Here is a 23480-nt window from a genome sequence, read left to right as displayed (position 1 = left end):
TGTCTAAATCTCAAATCACATACTTGCATATGCTATACAGTTTGCCATATTAGTATGCGAGAAGATGGGTATGCCTCAAACCATAGTACGCTGAAAACAGTATGCCAAAAGTTCCCGGATGGTCTATATCTCTGGTGGATAAAAAAAAAAGCATCCGTGCATGCTTTTTAGGGTAATATAGAACACAAACCCTTGCGCAATAGGAGGGGTTTCCAAGATTCTTTCCTGTTTTCACTTGACGAATAAGTCGGTTTTTTTCTAACAAAAGTCAGTTATTGTCACTTATATTGATAGTTATTGCATCAATGTAATTCACGTATGAAAGAAAAAGGACTGTTGTGGTGTGAAATAAAATTGATTTGGTAGTGTAAAGTTTGTCGCGGTCTCCCTAGAAATTGATCAATTCTTATGACTATTCCAAGTAAAGATATTAAAGTATTACTAGCTTATAAGCTTTTAAAACGCCCAGTGTCAAAAGCCGTAGCCTAGTTCATAAGAAATGTTAGTCTGTTTAACACAATGCTTAATGGTGACTAGCTACATTTTCAAACTTGGCAAGATATTAATGCGTGACAAAAGCTAATGTTGAGACACAATTTTATGACGATGTAGTATGTCCCAATCGGTCCCAATGCGGACATACTAGCTTACTATATACTAAACAGTATGTACTTGTAGTACGTAGTATGCAATTTGAGATTCACATCCTGTGTGGTGGCTATAGGTCGCTAGTGCCAGTTCTGCTGGCTCTTTCGTCAGTATACTGTTTAAAAACAAATTGCTAGCTGGACAGATTACGATGCATCTTTTGTAAAGTGCAGTTTCCATTCATGAATTTGGACGATGCTAATTACAGACTGGGACAGAGCTGAATAATGGATTATTTAAAAAAAATACTCAATGTGCCTTCAGGAACAACTCAAGGTAAGTTGACTTTTATCCAAATATGAATTTGGGATGAATTATCCCTTTAAAACCAGGTTCTATGGTCTGATGAAATACAAATGTAGACTTTTGGCAACAAACATATTTGGCATAAAAAGAGACATTGTTATGTAGAAAATAACCCAATACTCAGAGATGGATTGTGATGTTGTGGGCTGTTGTACTTATATGGGCCCTATGAAACTTGTTAGGATACATGGTAACATGGCTCTGTCAGAGAGCTTAAAATGGTTCGTTGTTGGGTCTTCCAGCAGGACAAAGATCTAAGCATTTCTCCAATGGTTCACTGATCATCAAGCATTGCAATAGCCATCACAGTCCACTGACCTATATCCCGTTGAAAACCTGTGGGATGAGATGACGAGGAGTCCACAAGTGAGAACCAAGGTCTCGGAAGGATCTGGAGAGTTTCTGTATGGAGGAATGGTCTCAAATCCCTTCCAATGTGTTCTCCCACCTTATCAAACATTATTTGAGATGACTCAGAGCTGTTATCTTGGCAAAGGGAGTGTGCACAAATTACTAAATGCAGAGGTGTCAATAATTCTGGCACGCATGTATTAGAAGAAAATAATTATTTCTTGATGGCAATTTATTTTCCTTTGAAAATTTTTTATTCAATTAAACGTTAGATTGATATGGTATTTAAGTGTTAGATTAAGCTGATAAACTATGATGACATTGGGGATTATAATTCTGGAGGGAACTGTGTATACATGTTTGTTCAATTAATTAAGGTTTATATTGAGTCCCGTACTTTTCAGTCTATTCATCACAGATTGGTCCAAAATATATGGGTCCGTCTTCACAAAACATTTTATCTCACCACTAGGAGGACTCCTCAACAGCACTAAAAGTTCCTAGCTAAGAATTTCCTCTTAAAACCTATTCACAAAGCTGCTATCAGACCAACTTTTACTAAGGAACGGGGAGAAGTCTTAAACTAAGAGAAATGGCGGGGTTAACCCGTCTTTTGATGGTGCAATAATTAGTGCAATTATGTGTCCCATCTATAGCACCAACTACACTGGGTGGTCGAGCTATGGCCATGAAGTCAGCTTTGTTTCTTTGTAGTTGGCGAATGAGGAAACCAAATGATTTGTCGGACGATATGGGGTCTGGAGAGGGCATTTATTGTTTGATGTAATATTCTACTGAGAGATGACTGATATATACATAGTTCGTCTGCGCTGCATAGCTGCATTTTCCCAGTGGCCAAGTAGTGTAGAATTATCACAACCTTGATCTCTGGTGTCTTGTTTCTGTTTGTTGGTGAAGTGATGCATCAATGACTACCTCTACTATGATCATCATACCCTTGCGATTAAGGCCATACCTTTTTAAAGCTCAGTATCATTAAATGTTTCTAAAACGTCGACATGATTACGAGGCAGATTGCTGGCAGAAGCCCTTTTAGGATTGTTTGTGACTTGGTCTTAGTGACTCAGGAGTCCTCTTGACTACTCCTACCTTTTCACAGATTTAGGAGCTGGTTTTAATGCTAAAACACTTTCTGAAATACTCTTAAACCAAAAATGTAAGAGTCCTAAAGTTAGGACTGACACAGCAATTTTTTTAAGAGTCCTAAATCAGCAAGTTAGCTACTTTTTGCCTTAAGATGTTTTGTGAATACAGCCCCAGATGAGCAACAAGCCAAATATTACATCAACATAAAAGTGTACCTACAGTATCTAGTATTGAGTAGGACCCCCTTTTGCCTTCGTAACAGCCTCCTGTTCTAACTCATCATAAAGGTGCACTATTGGATTGAGATCTGGGGGCTGTGCAGGTCACTGGAGACAACCGAACTGTAATGTTAGTGCTTTGTCCTGCTGGAAGTACACATTTGAAAAAGGGTAGACTGTGGTTATAAAGGAATGCACATGGTTAGCAACAATATTTATCTATGCTGTGGCATTCAAATGATGCCCAGTTGGTATTAAGGGGACTGATGTGTGCCTAACATACATTCTCCACACCAATACACCCCAACCACCAGCCTGTACCAATGACACAATGCAGGATGCATCCATGGATTAATGCAATTTACTCCATATTCTAACCATACCGTCTACATTTTGCAGCAGAAATCCAGATGCATCAGAACGTGTAACGTTTTTCCAACCTTTATTCACTTTGGGTGATTATATACCCACTGAAGCCTCATCTTCCTATTCTTATCTGGCAGGAGTGGTGAACTGACTATATGTGGCCATTCTGTCAGTTTGAACAAATCTGGCCATTCTCCTTTGAATCTCATTAACAAGGGGTTTTTGGCCACAGAACTACCGTTCACTGGATGTTTTTGTTTATTGCATTGTTCGCTGTAAACTCTAAATAGTGTGGTGCTTTAAAATCCCAAGAGCTGAGCTGTTTGAGATGCTGTATCCACCATGTCTGGCACCAACAATCATACCAATTTAAAAACCACTTAGATCCCATGTCTTCCTCAGCTGAAACTAGTCGCCTATCCCCATCTAGTATGAAGGAACATATAAATGTTCACAGCTGTATCTGTATCTAGAGATCTAGTTACCCCAATTAACACCCTGTTCGAATGTATCACTCACAAAATTAGGCTGGCACAATGCTTCCTACACCTGAACAAAAACTATACTGAGGTTCTAGAGCATGGAGAGAAACAGGAGGCCTTTTTATACTGTCTGACACAATATGCAACACAGTAGTCTCAAAACATAGGTGCCATCTTAGAGTCTGAACTGGTTGCAATCTCAAATCATTTATCACTGGTTAAGATTGCAACCAATACTTTTGTTGTGAACACCAGCATGTCCACTACAGAAATTGACATAATTGAGTCAGATTCTTTGATGTCCACATTCTCTATTACAACCAGCTTCAAGTTTTTTTTTATCTTTAAGAAACAAGTGAATATCTGACTGATTTTCTTTCAAGAGCAAGTGACACAAATCAAAGGAATTGGAGGACTAGAGAAATGACAGCAACCATAAAAGATGGTACCAGGTGGTCTACAATCATCTTATAACTTGATTACAGGGTATAGTTGACATATTGTATAATATAACCGACTAATATATAGAACATAAAGTTGGGAAGATTCTGTCAAAGTAACTGCCTAACTTCAAACACATATTAAGTAACTTTCAATGACGACTGGGTCTACCACTGTAACAGGTAATCAAAAATGACAGAGCTGAATGCACACTGTGCGTACCTATTGAGCATACTAAAGCTGTGCCTAAAACAAGTATGTCTGCAATACAAGCGGTGGGGGATTATTCAAATATCTGGCAATCTGAGAGGTGGCCTTTCTCTGAATATAATCTCATTACAGGGTATCCTGTGGAGGTGGTGGGTTCATTTCCCACCACATAATGTTCATTTCTGAACCCTCCCCTTAAGGCGTTAATTTAAGCTATTGGTATTTTCTTTAGGTAATTATACAGTTATCTAGCCATCATAAATCCTAATTTGGGCCTAATGCCAGCAGATTGATCTAATATTTCAAGAGCTCCCAAAGGTAAAGCTCCCAAACAGCACTGTGCGAAATGCTACTCAATAATAATGGTTGTGATGGTTGGCTCTCAGTGTTAAACTTGATTGATTTCTTGCATCATTTTCCTATTTGGCAGATGATAATCATATTGGGATCCATGCAGAACAGACATATTAAAATATCAATAACTAAAATACTCTATCCGTTGTATAGATCCTGCCATGGATGTAACTGTATATTTTAGAAGTAAAATAAGGGGATTAATTAGAATTAGAGCAATGCAATTCTCTCATTATATTCGACTATATCAGTGCAAAATGGACTCAACAAAACTTTATACCACTTTTTTAGGAAAAGATTAGAAATCCCATAAGACCACTACACGGACTGAGTGGCAAACTCTCACGTTGAAAGAAACTCATTTATCTTCCAGACACCCACCCACACTGACTGTTGGAAGTCTCAAGTCTGTGAACAAGTGATAATTATGACTTAAAGGTACAAGTCTCCTAGAATATTTTCCTGAACATAATTGTTTTGCCTAATTAGGTGCTGCTTAGACAAACATTCCATATATAGTTGAGTACAAGCGGTAACAGCACTGTCTGAAACTGCCCCTCTCAGACCGTTGAGCAATTGTTTTCTTTTCTCCTAACTTTTCAGACAGGTGCAGTGAGGTGCAAATTAGTGTCATCTGCATTACAAGTCATTATTGTCACCATTTACACATGGCTAGCTAACACTTTCCTTTTTCAACAACTGGATACATAAAACATCTCAACCATTAAAAGCCATGTAGGCTAAACTCCTAGCCATAAACACCAGCCTCCTATATCAAACCTGTCTGTTCTAATTGATGTCAATCTTTATCATGACCAAATAGTGTCAAATTACAGAACACAACATTTGTAGCATACTGTTACAAAAGACTATCCCCAGTATTTTCAGCTTGGTTGGGGATGTGTGAAACCCAGGCTGGATTACAAGAGATCCCTGCAGTCTTCCGTGTCAGAATCCCAGCCAGGAGCATAATTCCTGACCGGGATCACATGGATTTAAATTGGGGGGGGGGGTTGACGGTCCTATCCACATACGAAGACGTGCGGCCGCAACATAATCGCCTCCTTCCACTAGACTGGCTCTGTCTCAGCATGTGGGAACACACATTTGGATTTGGTTGTGTTCACACCACAGCCCTAAGGACACCATGTCAAGGCCACCATTATGTGAAGCGAGGTGCTAATATGAAACAACACATGTGAAAACGATAGGAGTGTGTGTTGTATACTCACTCAGCAGTGACTCAATGACCACCCGGTAGAGAGTGGCATGGCGGTGGGCATTCCACTGGGCACACATGCTGTTCATCCTCACCTGGTAGGTGTTCAGGTTAGTCACTCCCAGATACACTGTGACAGAGAGAGAGAGAGAGATATGTAAGTCACATTATGACCAAAACAATATACTGTGGCAGATCCACGACATCTCTGTGGAATCCATGTTCCTCATAAAAGCTCAAGCTTAGTGTTAGCATGGGCGCCCTGTCCGCTCATTATCTTTGTGCTTCATGATTCCCAACATGGTTAGACCTTCCTGGGCGTCGAGAGATGCAGGCACTTCAACAGGCCAGGAGTTTAGGAGAGCACTGCACTGTTTCATTGATTAACTGAGCCGAGATCTGTTTATTAATTTTAAGGAACTATAAAGAGTAAATAGGTGTAAGACTGTAACTGGTATTTCTTTTCTAACTAGCCATGTGACAGAATAAGTGTCAGTTTTCCCAGAAGAACCTTACAGACAAATATAGAGTAAAGAACAGCCAACAGTACTATAGAGATCAAAGTGACTTTTCAGATGCCACTGGTTGGTAATAAATCTAATGATGTATGATACAGTTTTTTGCCCAAATTTCAAGATCTTGTTTTGATTCAGGTGACCTATTAGGGTTGTGACTGTTTGGGGACGTCTCATTAGTCAGCATATGTTCCACCAGCGCTGGTCACCTTGTTAGTCCAGATTTCTTTCACCTGTGCTGGGACAGCTAATATTCAAGAGCTGCTGTGCCAACTTAAATTTAACCAGGCTTCTGCGGTGAAACACCTGGGATACTGCAGCAGTTACAAAACAATGCAGCACAAGTCCTCTAATATTGTGGTTCTCAAATGGTGGGTCACAAATGGTGGGTCGCAGGAGGTTTCGATCAGGAAAAATACCTCGTAATCAGAATAAAGAAGAACTGCAATCTAAATGTAAACAACTGATACCAGGTAGAAAGCATATAGAAATTATAATGAACATCTTTCATTTTTTATTATGTAAAAACGATATTGATTTATTTAGCAGCACCATTTGGCAGAATTAAGAAGCTTTGTTGTTGTTCAGTTGAACAAGGCACAAAAATGTCAAATAAAATATAGCTGCTACATTAACTTTCACTATAGCATTATATAATTATATATTATATAAGCATTATATAAAAATAATAAAAATGATGAGTTCCGTTTAGGTCCAGAGGCAGAACAACTTCTCTTATACAGTGGGTGTAGAGTCACTACTGCCTTTAGAAATATTCATCTTTTGTTGCCATATAGCCTGAAATTAAAACATAAAATCTGACTTTTTTACTTACACACAGTAACCCACAATATCAAAGTGGGGGATTTATTTTTTGAAAATCTGAAAATGAATGAAAATTCAAACAGTCAAATGATTTGGATGGTGAACACCCCGCCAAAGAATTGCAATTGCAAACTTGCTGAGGTACAAGCATGCACCTTCCAGATCTCAAATCAAGCTAATTGGCTTCCATCTGTGATCAATTGTAGTGATTTAGATTAATTCAAAATAAAAACAGTGGTTCATGGAGGACTCCACTTCTCAGTACTGCAATTCAAAGCAAAGCATCCACTGTGGGCGGAAAGGTACATTCAAAAGATCTAAGCGATAAAGTTGTGGAAGGCACAAGTCTGGATTGATATAAAATTATTTAAAAGGCTTTGTTTATCCCTTTGAGCACAGTTAAGACCATTATTAAGAAGTGGAAAGCATATGGCACCACCCAGACGTTACATAAATCAGGCCGTCCCTCTAAACTGGAGGAGTGGGCAAGATGGAGACTGATCAGACAGGCTACCAAAAAGCCAATGACAACTTTGAAGGAGCTTCAGGCCTTCATGCCAAAGACTGGTCAATGTGTGCGTGTGTCCACAATATCTCAAGCGCTCCACAAATCTACCCTCTGTGGGAGCGTGGCAAGAAAAAAAATACTCCTCAAAAGGCATTAAGTCTCTTTTGAGCTATGGCCAAGTGGTAAAAAGTGCTGTGGTCAGATAAGACCACAATTGAACTTTTTGTACTGAACACTAAACGATATGTCTGGCGAAAACCCAATACATCTTTTCACCCAAAGAATACCATGCCTACAGTAATGCACATTGGAGGTAGCATCGTGTTGTGGGGAGAAGGGAAAATAGACAGTGCAAAATACCTAGAGACTGTGAACGACAATCTGCTGCCGACAGGAAGTTCCTATGAGCGGAAGTTGAAAATGGGAAGATGGTTCATGTTTCAGCAAGACAATGACCCAAAGCACAACGCCAAAACAACCGTAGGACAGGAAGGTGAATGAAGGTGAATGACCATGAGTGGCCTAGTCAGAGCCCTGACCAAAATCCCACTGAGAATCTTCAAGAGAGTGGTCCATAAGAGGTCATTAAGGAACTTGACTGAGCTTGGGCAAACACTGCACAGTCAAGGCACGCATAGTTAGTAGAGACGTATTAAAAGAGACACGTGGCTGTAATTCAAGCAAAAGGTGATTCCACCAGATATTAACTCGAGGGTGTGTGAAAAAAGTAATATTTTATATGCTTTCATTTCAGGCTGTAAGGCTACAAATGGTAAACATTTTGAAAGGGGGTGGTGACTTTATATACCCACTGTATAGAGTCAATCTTTTCCATTACAGTGACGAGCAGGTATATCGTCACACAGCATACCATACAGCATCTGTCTTCATTGGGGTTGGACTCGAAACATATGGTGCGTTGGCTTTCATAACACATGCATTTATTTTTTATGATGCAAAGGTTATTTGGGGAGTTAAAGTATTGTACACGTATACTTCTGAAAACAATCAACACTACAGCACAGTTCATCTAAATTCATTTATGTAAATCTTTATGCATGCTTCTTTTAATCTCATTCTTGCATGCTGCTATGGGTTTATGATGTCTGTGGGACATATTTGGTTTTTTTTGAAGAAAATGACAATGTTTTATTCTCAGTCAAAAAACATTTTTTATACCCAGCCCTGTTTTGTAAAGGGAGTCCAATTTATATATCTTAGAATAAACTTGCAGAATAAATGCATACTGTCAACTCGGGTAGATTTTGTAACATAATACTTATCATTCAGTGTGGCTATTCATAAAACATAACTACATACACGACATGATTTAAATACATGGAGATCTTGAATATGACTTTGAGCTATCCCCTCTGTCTATTATAAAAGTCCAGTGTTCATTAATATGCTCACCGTACGTCAAAGTCAGGCATCAAACTCCACCCGTGAGACACCGCTATCCTGGCGGCTACATCTCTATCTCCGCCCTTCAAATCATGCGCTATCCAAGCGAGCTTCACCTAATTATCATGCACAAGGTGATATCATAGTCATTTGTAAAGCAATCGGATTATGAGAGCTGTCAGCCCTTAGATCTCTGTCACACCGCGGAGATGCTGACACTGGTACTACATTAGGCATGCCTGCCTGGCCACTTTATATAATTTTCTCGGATGGACTGGAGCTGTGCCGCTCAATAATTGACACTTCTTCAACCTCGGACAGTTCCAGTTGACCTGAAGGTGATCGACATGATGCTTGATGGGGTAGTTGGGGACTGGAATTAGAGCGTGGGTTACTTTGACTTTGTTTTACATTGGAATGATGGAAAACATGAATAAAGAGTTGTAACTTAGTATTCTGAACTCATTTACTGGCCGACAACAGCGATGGTGCCCGACCTGCCACAATGAGCTTCTACAGCGTGACGAGGAACGGCAACCCTGGTCCATCACCAACCCAACCCTGGCAGCGCTGAGCCAATTTGCACCGCAGCATGAGAGGCTTCTTGGCATTGTGGGTATGCCCGTGGAGGTGTTCAATTTTGAATCTTTTTAATAATATATTGTAGAGGTGGAAGCCTTTCAGATTGCAGGTACCGCTTATTACAGATTCAGATTTTTTTAATTATTTATTACATAATTCAAAGTCATCGCGTTAAAGTTGATAATATCTAATGTTTATACATACTATAAATTCATGAATGTAATTACTCAAATGAATGAACTGGTAACTATTCACACGGTGGGACGGTCCTGGAGGAACCGACTCCCCTCTCAAAGCATTAAAGCTGCACAACGTTCAGTGTCAGCGTGATGACATCACAACAGCCACGCCCCCACCGAACCTCTCCTCTGCTCCAGTGTTCCTATAGAAACCAGTCGCCACGCTGAACCGTTAAAGGTTCCACCATGAGCCCCCCCCCCCCCAATTAACCGAAGGTGCGGATATGAACAGTCGGCCATAGTTCCTCGAGGACCTACAGGGTTCCTCGGGTCAGGACCAAAACAGGACGTGGTACTCACTAGTCCGGGCCTTGCCGGTGAGGGCCTCGCTGGAGCCAGTGGTGTAGGAGGCGATGACCCTGACGCCGTACTCGGTGCCACTTAGCAGGTTCAGAATCAGCATGGTGTTCACGTCCTCACCCACGAAAGTCTCCAGAGCAGGTCCCGGGGCTGTGGGGAACATGTACGCGTGTGAGAAGAGAGTGGGGGCAAACCATCGGAGCTCACGTACCACACCGCTCAGAGAATATATATATTTTTTTTTGCAGTTGACCGCGATTGCTTGAATTTCATGAATCACTGCAGTGCAGTTGGTTGATTGCGATGTACAGTAGCTGTCGATCAGGAAACAGCTTTGGACATAATTGCGCAGAATGTTTTAAAACGTGATGTTGTGTGTCGCAGGTGGTTCTTTACTCTATACCAGATATAATTGGGTAGTATTATTCTCTGTTAATAATATGGTGTGTTTGGTAGGTGATGAACTGACCGGATCACACTCAACCACATGCGAGTGGGATCACAAAGAGGCCCAGAAAATCATCCTTTGTAGTATTTTACTTTCACCACTTGTGATGGGCTATCTTTTGATCTATTGCAATAAGCAGTACAGCGTGTGTCTGTCTTTGTGTGTGTGTCCCAAAGATGGGTTTGGTATATAAACCAGAGAAGGGTTTCATGTACATAGCAAAGATGGGTTTGATGTACACACCAGAGATGGGTTTCATGTACATAGCAAAGATGGGTTTGATGTACACACCAGAGATGGTTTCATTCACACACAAGAGATGGGTTTGATGTACATAACAGAAATGGGTTTCATTCACATACAAGAGATGGGTTTGATGTACATACCAGAAATGGGTTTCATTCACATACAAGAGATGGGTTTCATTCAAATACAAGAGATGGGTTTGATGTACATACCAGAGATGGGTTTTATTCAAATACAAGGATGGGTTTGATGTACATACCAGAGATGGGTTTGTAGACGACCCTGTAGCCCATCGTGGGGGAGGGGGGCATGTCCCAGGATATCCGGAAGCGGTTGTACCATTCCTCTGACACTCTGAGGTTCCTGGGAGCAGACAATGGCACTGCAGGAAGAACCAATAAGAAAAAGGAAGAAGGAGAGATGATACAGACGAGGGAGATGGACACCGAGAGAGTTAGAAAGAATGACAGACAGACAGACAGAAAGAGAGTTATAGAATAACTGAGCGATGGATGGAGCAAACTCTGAAAACAGTTGCACCTTAATCAAGTACAGCAATGAATTATAGATGAGAAACTCTGCGTTAGGTACACATGAGTCACCCTCTCTCGTCTTTAAAAGGCTGATTCATTGGGCAGTTCATGTCTGATGGGTTTTAAGACGGCTAACCTCACAAAAACTCACAGCGTACAACTGTACTGTTAACGTGACTGCTTCAGACCAGCTCCCATCAAAACAAATTACACACACAGACACACACACACACACACACACACATCCAAAGTGCCATTTGGTTTGAGTGATTGCCTTATTTTTCATTCTTAACGGGGACAATAAATCACAAAGTGGTATCCAGGGGAAAGTTGTTTTCAAAGCAGGTCCACTGCAGATGGACTTTTAATCAGGGCCGGGTCTTCCATTGAGGACAACGAGGTCACGTCCTCTGTATTTTCTTCAATATTTTTTTTACACGCAGAATAAAATTAGTGAATTGATATATAGAACTCAAGATCACCGCCTGCTTGCATTATTGCCATCGTGACGACAGTCTGTTGTGAAGTGAATGAAGCCAGGCAGACAGGCAGTGATCTTGGTTCCCTAAAATCCTGTGTAAAATGAGTCTCAGCCTGTAAAGAACACAACCATGATAGGTAGCCACAGAGATCTAAGATTTTAAGTTATTTGACAATAACTGATGTGTAACCAGCTAAATTAATTCAACTGTGGTGATATTTTTTGTATCGTCCAAGCTAGCCGACTTGGCTGGCTGGTTAGCTGTCGTACCTACTGTAACATTCTCAACAGAATTGGGTTCACTGAAAACAAATGTAGCTATTGTGTTGATGTTTAATCTCCTAATATCAAAGTGATTAGGACCCTGGCTAATATCTAAGCTACCCAAACCTAGCTAGAGCTGCAAGTGTACCTAATTAACTAGCTAAATGTTAGTGTAACTATGTATGCTTTTACATTGAGCCTCAATCAAATTATTGACTGTTGACTGTATGCAGGTTGTAGGAGTTGGATTTTGCCCTTGACCCTATGCCAGTAAATTACAAGGGTACACTGGTATTTTGTGAAAGACTGAGTTTCCTTTCTTGACTTACACAGAAGAAAATGGACAGACACATGCAAACTTTGGGAAGGCAAGAGACACATGAGACATAGGAATAGATAGAGAAAGGTGATGTAATGAAGGAGAAAGAAATGTCAGACATTGTCAAGGAAGACCAGTCAAACCCGAAGGGACCACTAGATTTAGTCAATATAATTAACATATACAATATCTTGTTTGGTAGAAACTGCTTATACAGTATTTGTTAATAAAGAGGTTAGATTTATGGAAAAGGGCTTTACAGACAGTGTACCATTTGGTGTGAAATATCAGTTTACTTGAGTGTTCATAGCATTTGAGAATTCTGAGATAATTACATAGCTATACATACTCCTCCTGACAGTTTTAATTAAAAAAAAAAGTTATACAATCTCACATAATAGTAGAACGTGCTTATCATTTTAAAACATTCAGGTTGTGGCGTTCAGAGAGGAGACAGAGAAAGGGACAGGCAGTTGGTAAAGAAGGTATTGCCTTTTTGAATTGCCAGTAGATAAATCCCAAAGTAACGGTATCTTGTAAAATGTCTCTCTATTGTGATGAACTTTTCAATGTTTATCTTTGGGGTTGTTTGTATTAATTCAGGTGAGCAAAGAGTGGGAGCACTTTTTACATTGAAATCGTAAAGGCTATCAAGTATTATACAATGGGGAGAACGAGTATTTGATACACTGCCGATTTTGCAGGTTTTCCCACTTACAAAGCATGTAGAAGTCTGTCATTTTAATAAAATGCAATAAAATAATCTAGAAAATCACATTGTATGATTTTTAAGTAATGAATTTACATTTTATTGCATGACATAAGTATTTGATACATCAAAAAAGCAGAACTTAATATTTGGTACAGAAACCTTTGTTTGCAATTACAGAGATCATACGTTTTCTGTAGTTCTTAACCAGGTTTGCACACACTGCAGCAGGGATTTTGGCCCACTCCTCCATACAGACCTTCTCCAGATCCTTCAAGTTCCAGGGCTGTCGCTGGGCAATATGGACTTTCAGCTCTGATAGGAAATGGGAATGAGAAACTTAAAACAACACAGATGTGCTGACTAACTCTGAAAGAAGGATCATAGATAGGACGTGTTGCCTGTTACTGATGGGCCCCACACATCCTTTCCATACATTCTGCCCATACCTCCTGTTAGTAGTTGCCCATGTGACTGACATAGGCTATATGGATAGGTCCATTGACCAAGGGTCTGTTGTAGGATAAACCTTTCTTATTGGAGGGTATTGGAATGTGTAATGGTTGGTTATGACCACTGGCCACCTCCTATATATCCTTGCATAAAAGACTGTGTTGCCTCTGTAATTATGGAAGAGATAGAAAGGAGAAATGGAAGGTCAACATCATAGACTCATGCTGAATAAAGATGACTCTCCCCTGACTTCTGGTTGCATTTATTTTGTTCATGGATAAAACTTGGACAGGATCTAACAGCTCCCTCCAAATATTTTCTATTGGCTAGGCCACTCCAGGACCTTGAGATGCTTCTTACGGAGCCACTCCTTAGTTGCCCTGGCTGTGGGTTTCGGGTCATTGTCATGCTGGAAGACCCAGCCATGACCCATCTTCAATGCTCTTACTGAGGGAAGGAGGTTGTTGGCCAAGATCTCACGATATATGGCCCCATCTATCCTCCCCTCAATACGGTGCAGTCGTCCTGTCCCCTTTGCAGAAAAGCATCCCCAAAGAATGATGTTTCCACCTCCATGCTTCACGGTTGGGATGGTGTTCTTGGGGTTGTACTCATCCCTCTTCTTCCTCCAAACACGGCGAGTGGAGTTTAGACCAAAAAGCTCTATTTTTGTCTCATCAGATCACATGACCTTCTCCCATTCCTCCTCTGGATCATCCAGATGGTCATTGGCAAACTTCAGATGGGCCTGGACATGCACTGGCTTGAGCAGGGGGACCTTGCCTGCGCTGCAGGATTTTAATCCATGACGGCGTAGTGTGTTACTAATGGTTTTCTTTGAGACTGTGGTCCCAGCTCTCTTCAGGTCATTGACCAGGTCCTGCCGTGTAGTTCTGGGCTGATCCCTCACCTTCCTCATGATCATTGATGCCCCACGAGGTGAGATCTTGCATGGAGCCCCAGACCGAGGGAGATTGACCGTCATCTTGAACTTCTTCCATTTTCTAATAATTGCGCTAACAGCTGTTGCCTTCTCACCAAGCTGCTTGCCAACTGTCCTGTAGCCCATCCCAGCCTTGTGCAGATCTACAATTTTATCCCTGATGTCCTTACACAGCTCTCTGGTCTTGGCCATTGTGGAGAGGTTGGAGTCTGTTTGATTAAGTGTGTGAACAGGTGTATTTTATACAGGTAACGAGTTCAAACAGGTGCAGTTAATACAGGTAATGAGTGGAGAACAGGAGGGCTTCTTAAAGAAAAACTAACAGGTCTGTGAGAGACGGAATTCTTACTGGTTGGTAGGTGATCAAATACTTATGTCATGCAATAAAGTGCTAATTAATGATTTAAAAATCATACAATGTGGATTTTCTGGATTTTTGTTTTAGATTCCGTCTCGCATAGTTGAAGTGTTCCTATGATAAAAATTACAGACCTCTACATGCTTTGTAGGAAATCCTGCAAAATCAGCAGCTGTTGCACAGATAGAAATGGACTTGTCTACTCAAGTTTAGAATCTCATGGCAATTGAATTGTAAAATACTATTTTCCTTTTGCTGCAAGATAATTTTTCTGCTGTGTGAAACTGGCTTCTTACTCAGGGGTTCCCAAATGTTAATTAATAATTGTGCACGACACCACCAAATGGTGTTGTAAACAAGAGACAAAGTTATCTCTTAGAACTGAGGCTGAGCTTGGTTTCCAACTAGGGAACTGTCTCCTTACTTACTTGTTGTCATCCTCAGTTGTGCATCATAAAATATAGGGAACTGTATCCTTATTTAATTGATGTCATCCTCAGTTGTGCATCGTAAAATATATTAGATGAAGAAGTATCCTAAACTAAAAAACATATGACAATTATATACCTTGTAAATTTTATTTTTTTAACCTGGTAGTCGCCAGGCTCATGCTCTAATAATCTCATTGCTTTCCCGACCATGGTGGAGGCACTGAGCCCGTTCTGTAGGATTATAGCCAGTTCAGCGCAACAACCAGGGGAAAAATAGTTTAGTGATTGATATGAAGGGACGCCATGAATTCTCATAGCAAGTAGCCCAAAATGATCATAAACATGCCCTTGTCGGGGTGTGCGTTTTCAAAAACACTTTTAGCCAAGCCGCTCATTAAAACAGGAAGTCAGCAGGTTGAGTGCGTAAGAAGCAGTGCCTCTTTGACAAACAACCTCCGTTAACTTCATGGATGCTCAATTCGTCTGAGGCCGTGACTAGTGTGCTTCATCCCTGCAGGCCATTCCTCCCCACTCTGGGCAATGGTGTGCCAATACTCATCGACCTACAGGGGCTTCTGGGACGCGGACTTACTGGAGGGACCAGCACCGATTGCAATGATAAAACTGCAGTGCCTCACACCTCAACATCACTCAGCACATTATATCTTTAAAGTTCATATTCCACCCGAAAAATAATACAGAAGCACATAGGCTTCCATTGTGGACAACACAATAGGACAATATCTCAAAGTCCCAAACTGCCGCTAAAATTTCACCAGAAGGTCATTTCGGACAGACTCACGGGTGCGTCCCATGCGGCTGACACCGGGGCCGTCTCCGTCGGCGTAGACAGGGGTGACTGTCACCTTGTACTCCGTGTCAGAAAGCAACGGTTGCAGCAAGAGGCTGCTCTGACCACCGGGGACCATCATCTGAAACAGACACGCACAGCTGCCAATCACAAGACAAGGACGACAAGGTTCAGGTATTGTCTGGGGCAGAGGTCAGCGAGGGGACACGCTGGATCGATGCGACTGGAGATTAAATGTATACTGGAATCGCATCAGAGGAACACGTAGCGAGTAGAGAGCTTGGCACCGGATCTGTCTGTGGCGTCTTGCCAAACAATGACCATGGGAGCTGGCAAGACAGCACAGGCATATCTGGGAGCAGGCAAGCTAATAGGAGGCCAGCTTGTGACGGCTTTGTTTTTAGAGATAACAGGCCTTTTCTCATCTGTTGTTTGCAAAGCAAATATGAATGTCCTCACGCTATGTGCAATTACTGTACATACGATAGAGAAAAAAAACCATTAACCAAATTAAATATTAAAAACACTGTGGAACAAATTATAACAGACAGAGATAAAAGCATATTCTGTAATCAGTGTAAACTGTAGTCAAGGGCTTGAAAACAACATTTTCAGCAAGCAGTAATCCAAAAAAAAAACAGTTACAGCCCTCCTGTAGTATTTTATGAATATAACCATCACCCTTTGCAAAGAAACTTTGATGAACCCTCGTTTTTAAGTGTAGTATAATCAGATCAGTCACAGGCGAAACGTTTCATCTCACCTGAGCAGACTGAAATTACAGGATTTGTTTTCTCTCAAAATAGCCATTACAAAAAGGAAAATCATGTTTTCAACTGCACTGGCCTTTTAACATCATGTCAGGTCTGTAATCGAGCAGAATACAAGAATTTCAATAATAATGTCTCCGGCTGTGGGTAAATCTCTGTACATAAGAAACGTGCATTAAACAATGATGTATTCATATAATTTCAAAGTCACACTCTACATGAAAGTGACTTTGAAAGTGACCATCAAACAAATAACAATAAACTTGCTGTGCAAAATAGATGTTATGTGTATCACAACATCCCAAACTTTTGTCCAATTATATACAGACATTGAATTTGAAATGTAGGTATAAACTACCTAGACACTGAAATCAGCCAATTCTATTGGAAGAATAGCAAAACCAGATGCTATTAAAGTTTCAGCTTTGAGGCTATAGAGGGTAACTGAGGAACGGATTGCGTAACTAATGATTTGACAAGTACTGTAAGTGAAGACTATGAATTCGTAATGTAGGCTATTTAGCTACAGAATCACCTAGGATGTGTGTTATTTCTGGGCCACCAGATTCATCCTCTCTTTCTCTGTCTCTATCTCCTCTACCCTCCTGTCCTCCTTCATTCCTGTTTACATTCCGAGTGTGTGCGTTCAAGCCCCTGTCCAAAAGAGTTCCACAGCTGTGACAAGCGACTAGAGGCGAGCTTGACAAATCAATTTCAAGCCAACGTGATGAAAATAGCAGCTAGCTTTTTCTGAAGTGGGGGAGGGGTGTGCAGAACGGAGTGCGACCTGAGTGGTCGTCTTTCGCAACGCCACCGCTGCTGCGAAATTAGATTTTATTTCCTGATGCGGGGGCTCTTTCATAAGTGTTTCATAATTTAAGCAGTTCATTCGGTGTAGACTGAAAAAGCTAACTCTTGATCCCCACGACTTGAATTGCAGAGTTGGGCTATGAGTTCCAGTCTACTGCTCCTATACCTAGACTGGCCTTCAATCAAGCATGGTTGGCGGGGTGCTTTCCATTGGCTATATGGTGCTGAACGTACCAGCAATACAAAAAACCAAGGCAAGGCTTTTGCTACTTTCCCAAGTTTCCCTTCACTATATCAGTAGAATAAAAATTAACTGATGTTTTGTCATTCTAATTCTAATGGCATTGTATTGTTATCCACATTTAGAATCTTTAGAACAAAGCTGTAACATTGGAGTTAAAAATCTGCAGGGAATATATCAGAGTTAAGTAAAGCGTATCGACTATATTCCCACTTGGTCAGTTCCCAAACTGCCTAAAACCTTCTGTCTTCAATCGATTTGTAATCGGATTAAACACTACTGCACAATGCATCTGGCATGCTCTTTAAAAGACTTCAATACAACCCCAATCTCCTCCATACAAACATATCTGCTCAGCGGGAATGTCCAGAAGAGCAGTACGTTCTCAAGAGACACTGGCTGAATGACTGGAGTTGCTGAAACATTTAACCAGTCAGACAATGTATGCTTATCGCAAAATAGCAAGAGGCTGGTTTTATTGTAGTGGCGCTGTTGGAGGGTCATAGTGTGAAGTGTGTGTGTTGGCGAATGCAGGTGTGGTGACAGAGAATAAGAGAATATGTCCAGAAACGACAGTGCAGTGAGGTTAAGGGGGGCTGTTGGAGGAGGGTCATATTCCACTTATCTCCAATGTGAATTAAAGAGAGGGCCGGCATTGTTCAGGTCTTGGCTGCGGCTGTACTGAGAATTGTATTGAGATCAAAGCGCGGCGGAATCCGCCCCGGTTTTCTTACCGTCTCCACGGCACGGTCGCCCTTGGCGGTGACGAAGGCCACGCGATAGTGAAGTACGTTGCGGTCCTGCAGCTCCCAGGACACCTCCATGCTGTAGGTGGTGTGATCGCTGAGGAGGAGGTTCCTCACACCCAGGTGTACCACTGGGGGGGGAGAAGGAAGGAGAGGATGGAGAGTGGGATGGAGGAAGTGAGTGCGAGGGTGAGAACACAATAACAGCATGATGTAGAGAAACAGAGGGCAAACCAAACCTAGACATCCTGGTGAGAATACAGCCACGTACAGTGCCTTGCAAAAATATTCAGTCCCCTGACAAATTCGGTCAGATTACTGAAATGAAAATGGTAAACGGATTTCATTCGGTTTGATATTTAAATCTAAAACCAAATGTATTACTGTAAGGTGACAGGTTTTTACGATAGGAATATTTGAAATGAAAATAAAAGTGGTCAAACTCCAAACATTAATACAAAGCCAACTTTTGCTGCAATAACTTTTTGGTAGGTATGTACCAACTTCGCAGGCAGTGCTTGAGATTGATGTCCTACTGAATGGTGAATTTCCTCCCAAGCTTCTGTTTTCTTTCAGACATAAGCAGTATCTCTTGTAGAATTTCCACGTATTTTGCTTCATCTGTTTTTCTTTTAATATTAACAAGATACCCAGTCCCCAGAGATGAAACGTATCCTCACAGCATGATGCCTCCACCACCCTACTTCAATATAAAGACAGTGGGCTTGAGATATGTGCCATCAGGTTTCCATCACACATACTCTAGGACTTTGAGTTTTGGCCAAAAGGTCTGTCTTGGTCTAATCTGAACACAAAACAATTTCCACTATCAGCAACTGAACTATGTAGCTCCTTCAAAGTGATTGTTGGCCTCTCTGTGGCTTCTCTCACTAGTCAACTTCTTGTTTTAGAGTTTAGAAGGATGTCCTTTTCCTGCATGGTGTTATGCAGCTTCCACTTCCTCATTATTGATCCAACAGTGCTTGCGATATCCAAACACATGGCTATTATTTTGTACCTTTTCTCTAGTCTATGCATTACATTAACTTTAACTTGGGTAGAATGCTTTTTGTTCTTAATTTTCCTTCAGATTCATTGCCTGTCCAACAATCCTTCAACAAAGGGTTTTAATTCAGAAAATGTGACAGCTAATTTAATAATTTACAGGTGGAGACCTATCATAAGGTACTTGTCTTCGGGCAATTTTTTTCATCTGTGTGAACTGGGAGAAGGTCAAATTTCTACGCAAGCAAAATGTTTTACTATTCTTAACCACCTTACAATAATGTATTTTGTTTCAGTGTTTTGAAATCACATATCAAACAGAAGAAAAATCTTTACATACAATGTTAGGATCTGCATACATTTGCAAGGCACTGCATTATTGAGGATGGATGAGAACCAAGTGAAAATCATTATATAAATGCAGTTCATTATTTTTACCACCCATAATTTAATCAACAGCCCCTCAAATGCCCTTAAATATAGCAAATCAGTTTTAAATTCAAATTTAGCAGTGAAGTACACAAATACATTTGTGTTTACCTGGTGTAGTGGTTGCTTTTGTGGTAGTCATGGTGGTAGTAGCCTTTGTGGTAGTTGTTGTTCTTGCCACTGTAAAAACAGAAACATTTTATTAGTTCAATTACATTTTATTTGAATAGTGAACTATATAGGATGTAGCGCATATTTCAGCACTACTGACTTTCTCAAGACCAGTATCAAAGAACAAAGTACAGTGACATGGAGAACAAAGGTATATGTTGGTGTTGCAAGATTTTAACACATTCAAAGTTACATAGTGCTCAAAGCTCCCTAGGAGCAAGCAGTAGCAAAGTGTCAAAAAAGTCCCTCAATCAAAAAATAAACTTGAGAGGAACATACTCTTTCTAGGCCAGGCTGTTGTGTCAATTAAGTGGTGATAAACCTAATTTTGCAATCCTCTTAAAAAGATCTCTCAGTACTTTGATAACAACAATAACCAACACAGTGTTATTCTAAATATTTCGACACATGTTGCTCCAAGCATTTGCACCCTTTAAGATTTCAGGGATTTTTCTGGATCAAAACACGTACCTATTGTTAAATCTCAACAAATTCCTCTAAGTAATTAAAGTGCTCACTGAATTATCTTCCCCAGGCAAGTTATCTCCCATCATACCGCAAAATCTGTTGACATCTATCTTAATGGCGTGGTCACGTTTGGCATAGAGCCTATGGCAATGTATCTTTATTCAGCTGCCAAAAAACCCAGGAGTCCAAAAACAGAAAAGAGCCAGGTGTGCAGGGAACATTTATCTTCCTACAGTTTTACTCATTTCCACCAGGTAGCCATTTAATTAGCCAAAAAGCCCCTAGTTGTTTGAGCTGAAGGATTTCTTCGTCTAACTACACTACTGTTTAGAAGTTTGGGGTCACTTAGAAATGTCCTTGTTCTCCAAAAAAATTGTTTTTTATCCATTAAAATAACAAATTGATTAGAAATACAGTGTAGACATTGTTAATGTTATAAATTACTATTTTACCTGGAAACGGCAGATACAGTCATACAGAGGCCCATTATTAGCAACCATCACTCCTGTGTTCCAGTGGCACGTTGTGTTTGCTAATCCAAGTTTATCATTTTAAAAGGCTATGTTATCATTAGAAAACCCTTTTGCAATTATGTTAGCACCCCCAAAAACTGTGTTGATTAGAGAAGCAATAAAACTGTATCTGTTTAGTATCTTCAGCATCAGCATATGTGGGTTAAATTACAGGCTCAAAGTGGCCAGAAACAAAGAACTATCTTCTGAAAGTTGTCAGTCTATTCTTGTTCTGAGAAATGAAGGCTATTCAATGCGAGAATTTGCCAAGAACCAGAAGATCTCGTATCACCTCTTCACTGTTGATGCACCCCCGAAAAATGAAAACATGAACACACAGTTCATAAGATACAAACACATTCTTCATGGAAATATTGTCTGTACCTAACTCTGTGGAGATTGCGGGTATTTCGAGAATAAATCATCCCTTAGACCGTGTTTGATAGTTTGTACATCTATATGTCAGAAAATAAGGTATGGTGGTGATTTATGCCAGAGTGTTTTAAAAATAATAAAATGCATGGATCAACATGACTTCAAAGAAGGCCAGCCTACATTCTGATACAGAGAACAATGAAAACAATCACCTGTAACAAAGGGTAATGCACTGTGATGCACTGTGATGTAGGATTCATATAAATAATATCACCATAATCAATGAATGGCATAAAACTTAACATTTTGCTAATGTAAGACATTACATATTTCTATATAGAATTCCAATTGTCATCCTCAATTTCATAACAGGTTCATCTACATGTTTTGTAAAGGAAAGATTTTCATCTATCCATATGCCCAGGTATTTGTATGCAGTAACACTTTCAATATTAGTGCCATCGAGAATAAACAAATCCAAATTTACAGGCACATTTTCAGATTTAGAAAATAACATAAATTTGTATTTATCAGAATCTAACAATAACTTCAAATTAAAAAGATGTAAATGGAAAATATGTAAAATATTCATATAATTGGGCCTAGAATCAATCTTTGAAGGACCCCCTTTGATATGGTCAAAATAATATTTTTCACCCCTTCTGTGGCTACACTAACTTCGGTCCTTTATGTAATTTTGGCAAATACAGTATATCGCTTTGGCAAATATATTTATAAATGTGTTTTTGCTGTGTGTTGATTGATGTCAAAATGTTTTATACAATCACACACAACATGGGCTAAATGAAAATAAGTTGGTTGTACAGCTCTGATCTGGGGAAAAGGCTACTTAACTTTCACTTAACTGCTGTCGGGAATGTCTGTTGGGATTGTTTATGTGTAACATAGAAGAGTGTTTTGTATTATTCAGGATAAAGTGCATGCCTGTGGCATTGACTGAAGAGGCAATAAAGTTAAAAACAATATCTGCATTATTCTAGAATTATTGTCCGTTATTGTGCCAATAACTTTTTGGATGATTAAGATGATGCTTAACTAACATTTAATGTGAATGTTAAGATTTTATTTTAAGTTCACAGTCACTTTAGGACAATTTGATGTGTTAGTTGGTTGCTCCAATCCAACTCAGCACAGCGATCCATACAATCTCTAATGTTCAACGAACCATGAGTGTACAGTGAGTGCTTCCCTGAATTACCTGTTGACTCTGTGAGTATCACTGCTTCACTTTCCTCCTCATTTCTGTAGACAGCGGACAGAGAGACCTCATACTCAGTGACTGACCTCAGTCCAGTCAGCAGATGGCTGTTCATATTGCCGTTCAGTAACATCTTCACCATAGAGAGACAGAGAGATGAGTGGAGTCAATGTAATTAAGGTTTTTCATATTTAATGTAATTACAGATATTTCTGCTGCTACTAAACAGACTTATGGACCAGAACACTACAGTCACCAAAAAGGCTTCAAAACAACACATCCAAACACAAACACAAAATCCATATTGGCACCTACCGCTTCAATTCCAACATAATCTTAAAGACATGTCTGGCTTTTTGCAAGATGTCAATCATCATGATCTTAGGAACATGGCAGAAAGTCTGCCAAGCAGTGTGGGAGGTGAGCAGAACACCTTCAATACACCATATACAACTTGAGAGAACTCAAGACGATCTGCTAGCACAGATAAATCACATTTGTCAGAGATTAGTCAATGGACGTTGGACGCCAGTATGACACGGTCACGCATCCCACCGTGGATAAAGATGACAACCGAAGGTTTTATAAAATCAACAACACAAGAAATTAGTCACATTTGTAGTCTAAACTAATTGTAAGTTATTTTATGCTAATATAATTGCT

General features: G+C 40.2%; 1 protein-coding gene across 6 annotated transcripts in view; it reads right to left on the bottom strand.

Annotated features, from left to right (window-relative positions):
• LOC105028044 (collagen alpha-1(XIV) chain) overlaps positions 1-23480 on the bottom strand; it is an 84793-nt gene that overhangs the window by 31028 nt on the left and 30285 nt on the right. For all 6 annotated transcript variants that reach the window (XM_010900485.4, XM_010900488.4, XM_029122821.2 and 3 more), the window contains 7 exons: positions 22818-22950; positions 20184-20252; positions 18627-18769; positions 16063-16192; positions 11029-11151; positions 10076-10225; positions 5716-5832 (listed from right to left, as the gene is read on the bottom strand). In XM_010900485.4, the coding sequence (XP_010898787.2) occupies positions 5716-5832; positions 10076-10225; positions 11029-11151; positions 16063-16192; positions 18627-18769; positions 20184-20252; positions 22818-22950 (865 nt within the window). The remainder of the gene's footprint in view (positions 1-5715; positions 5833-10075; positions 10226-11028; positions 11152-16062; positions 16193-18626; positions 18770-20183; positions 20253-22817; positions 22951-23480) is intronic.

The sequence above is a fragment of the Esox lucius genome, chromosome 10 (assembly GCF_011004845.1).
Source record: "Esox lucius isolate fEsoLuc1 chromosome 10, fEsoLuc1.pri, whole genome shotgun sequence".
NCBI classification, from domain to species: Eukaryota; Metazoa; Chordata; class Actinopteri; order Esociformes; family Esocidae; genus Esox; species Esox lucius.
The sequence above is the reverse complement of the archived record's forward strand: the minus strand, read 5'-3'. Positions and strand labels throughout refer to the sequence as shown.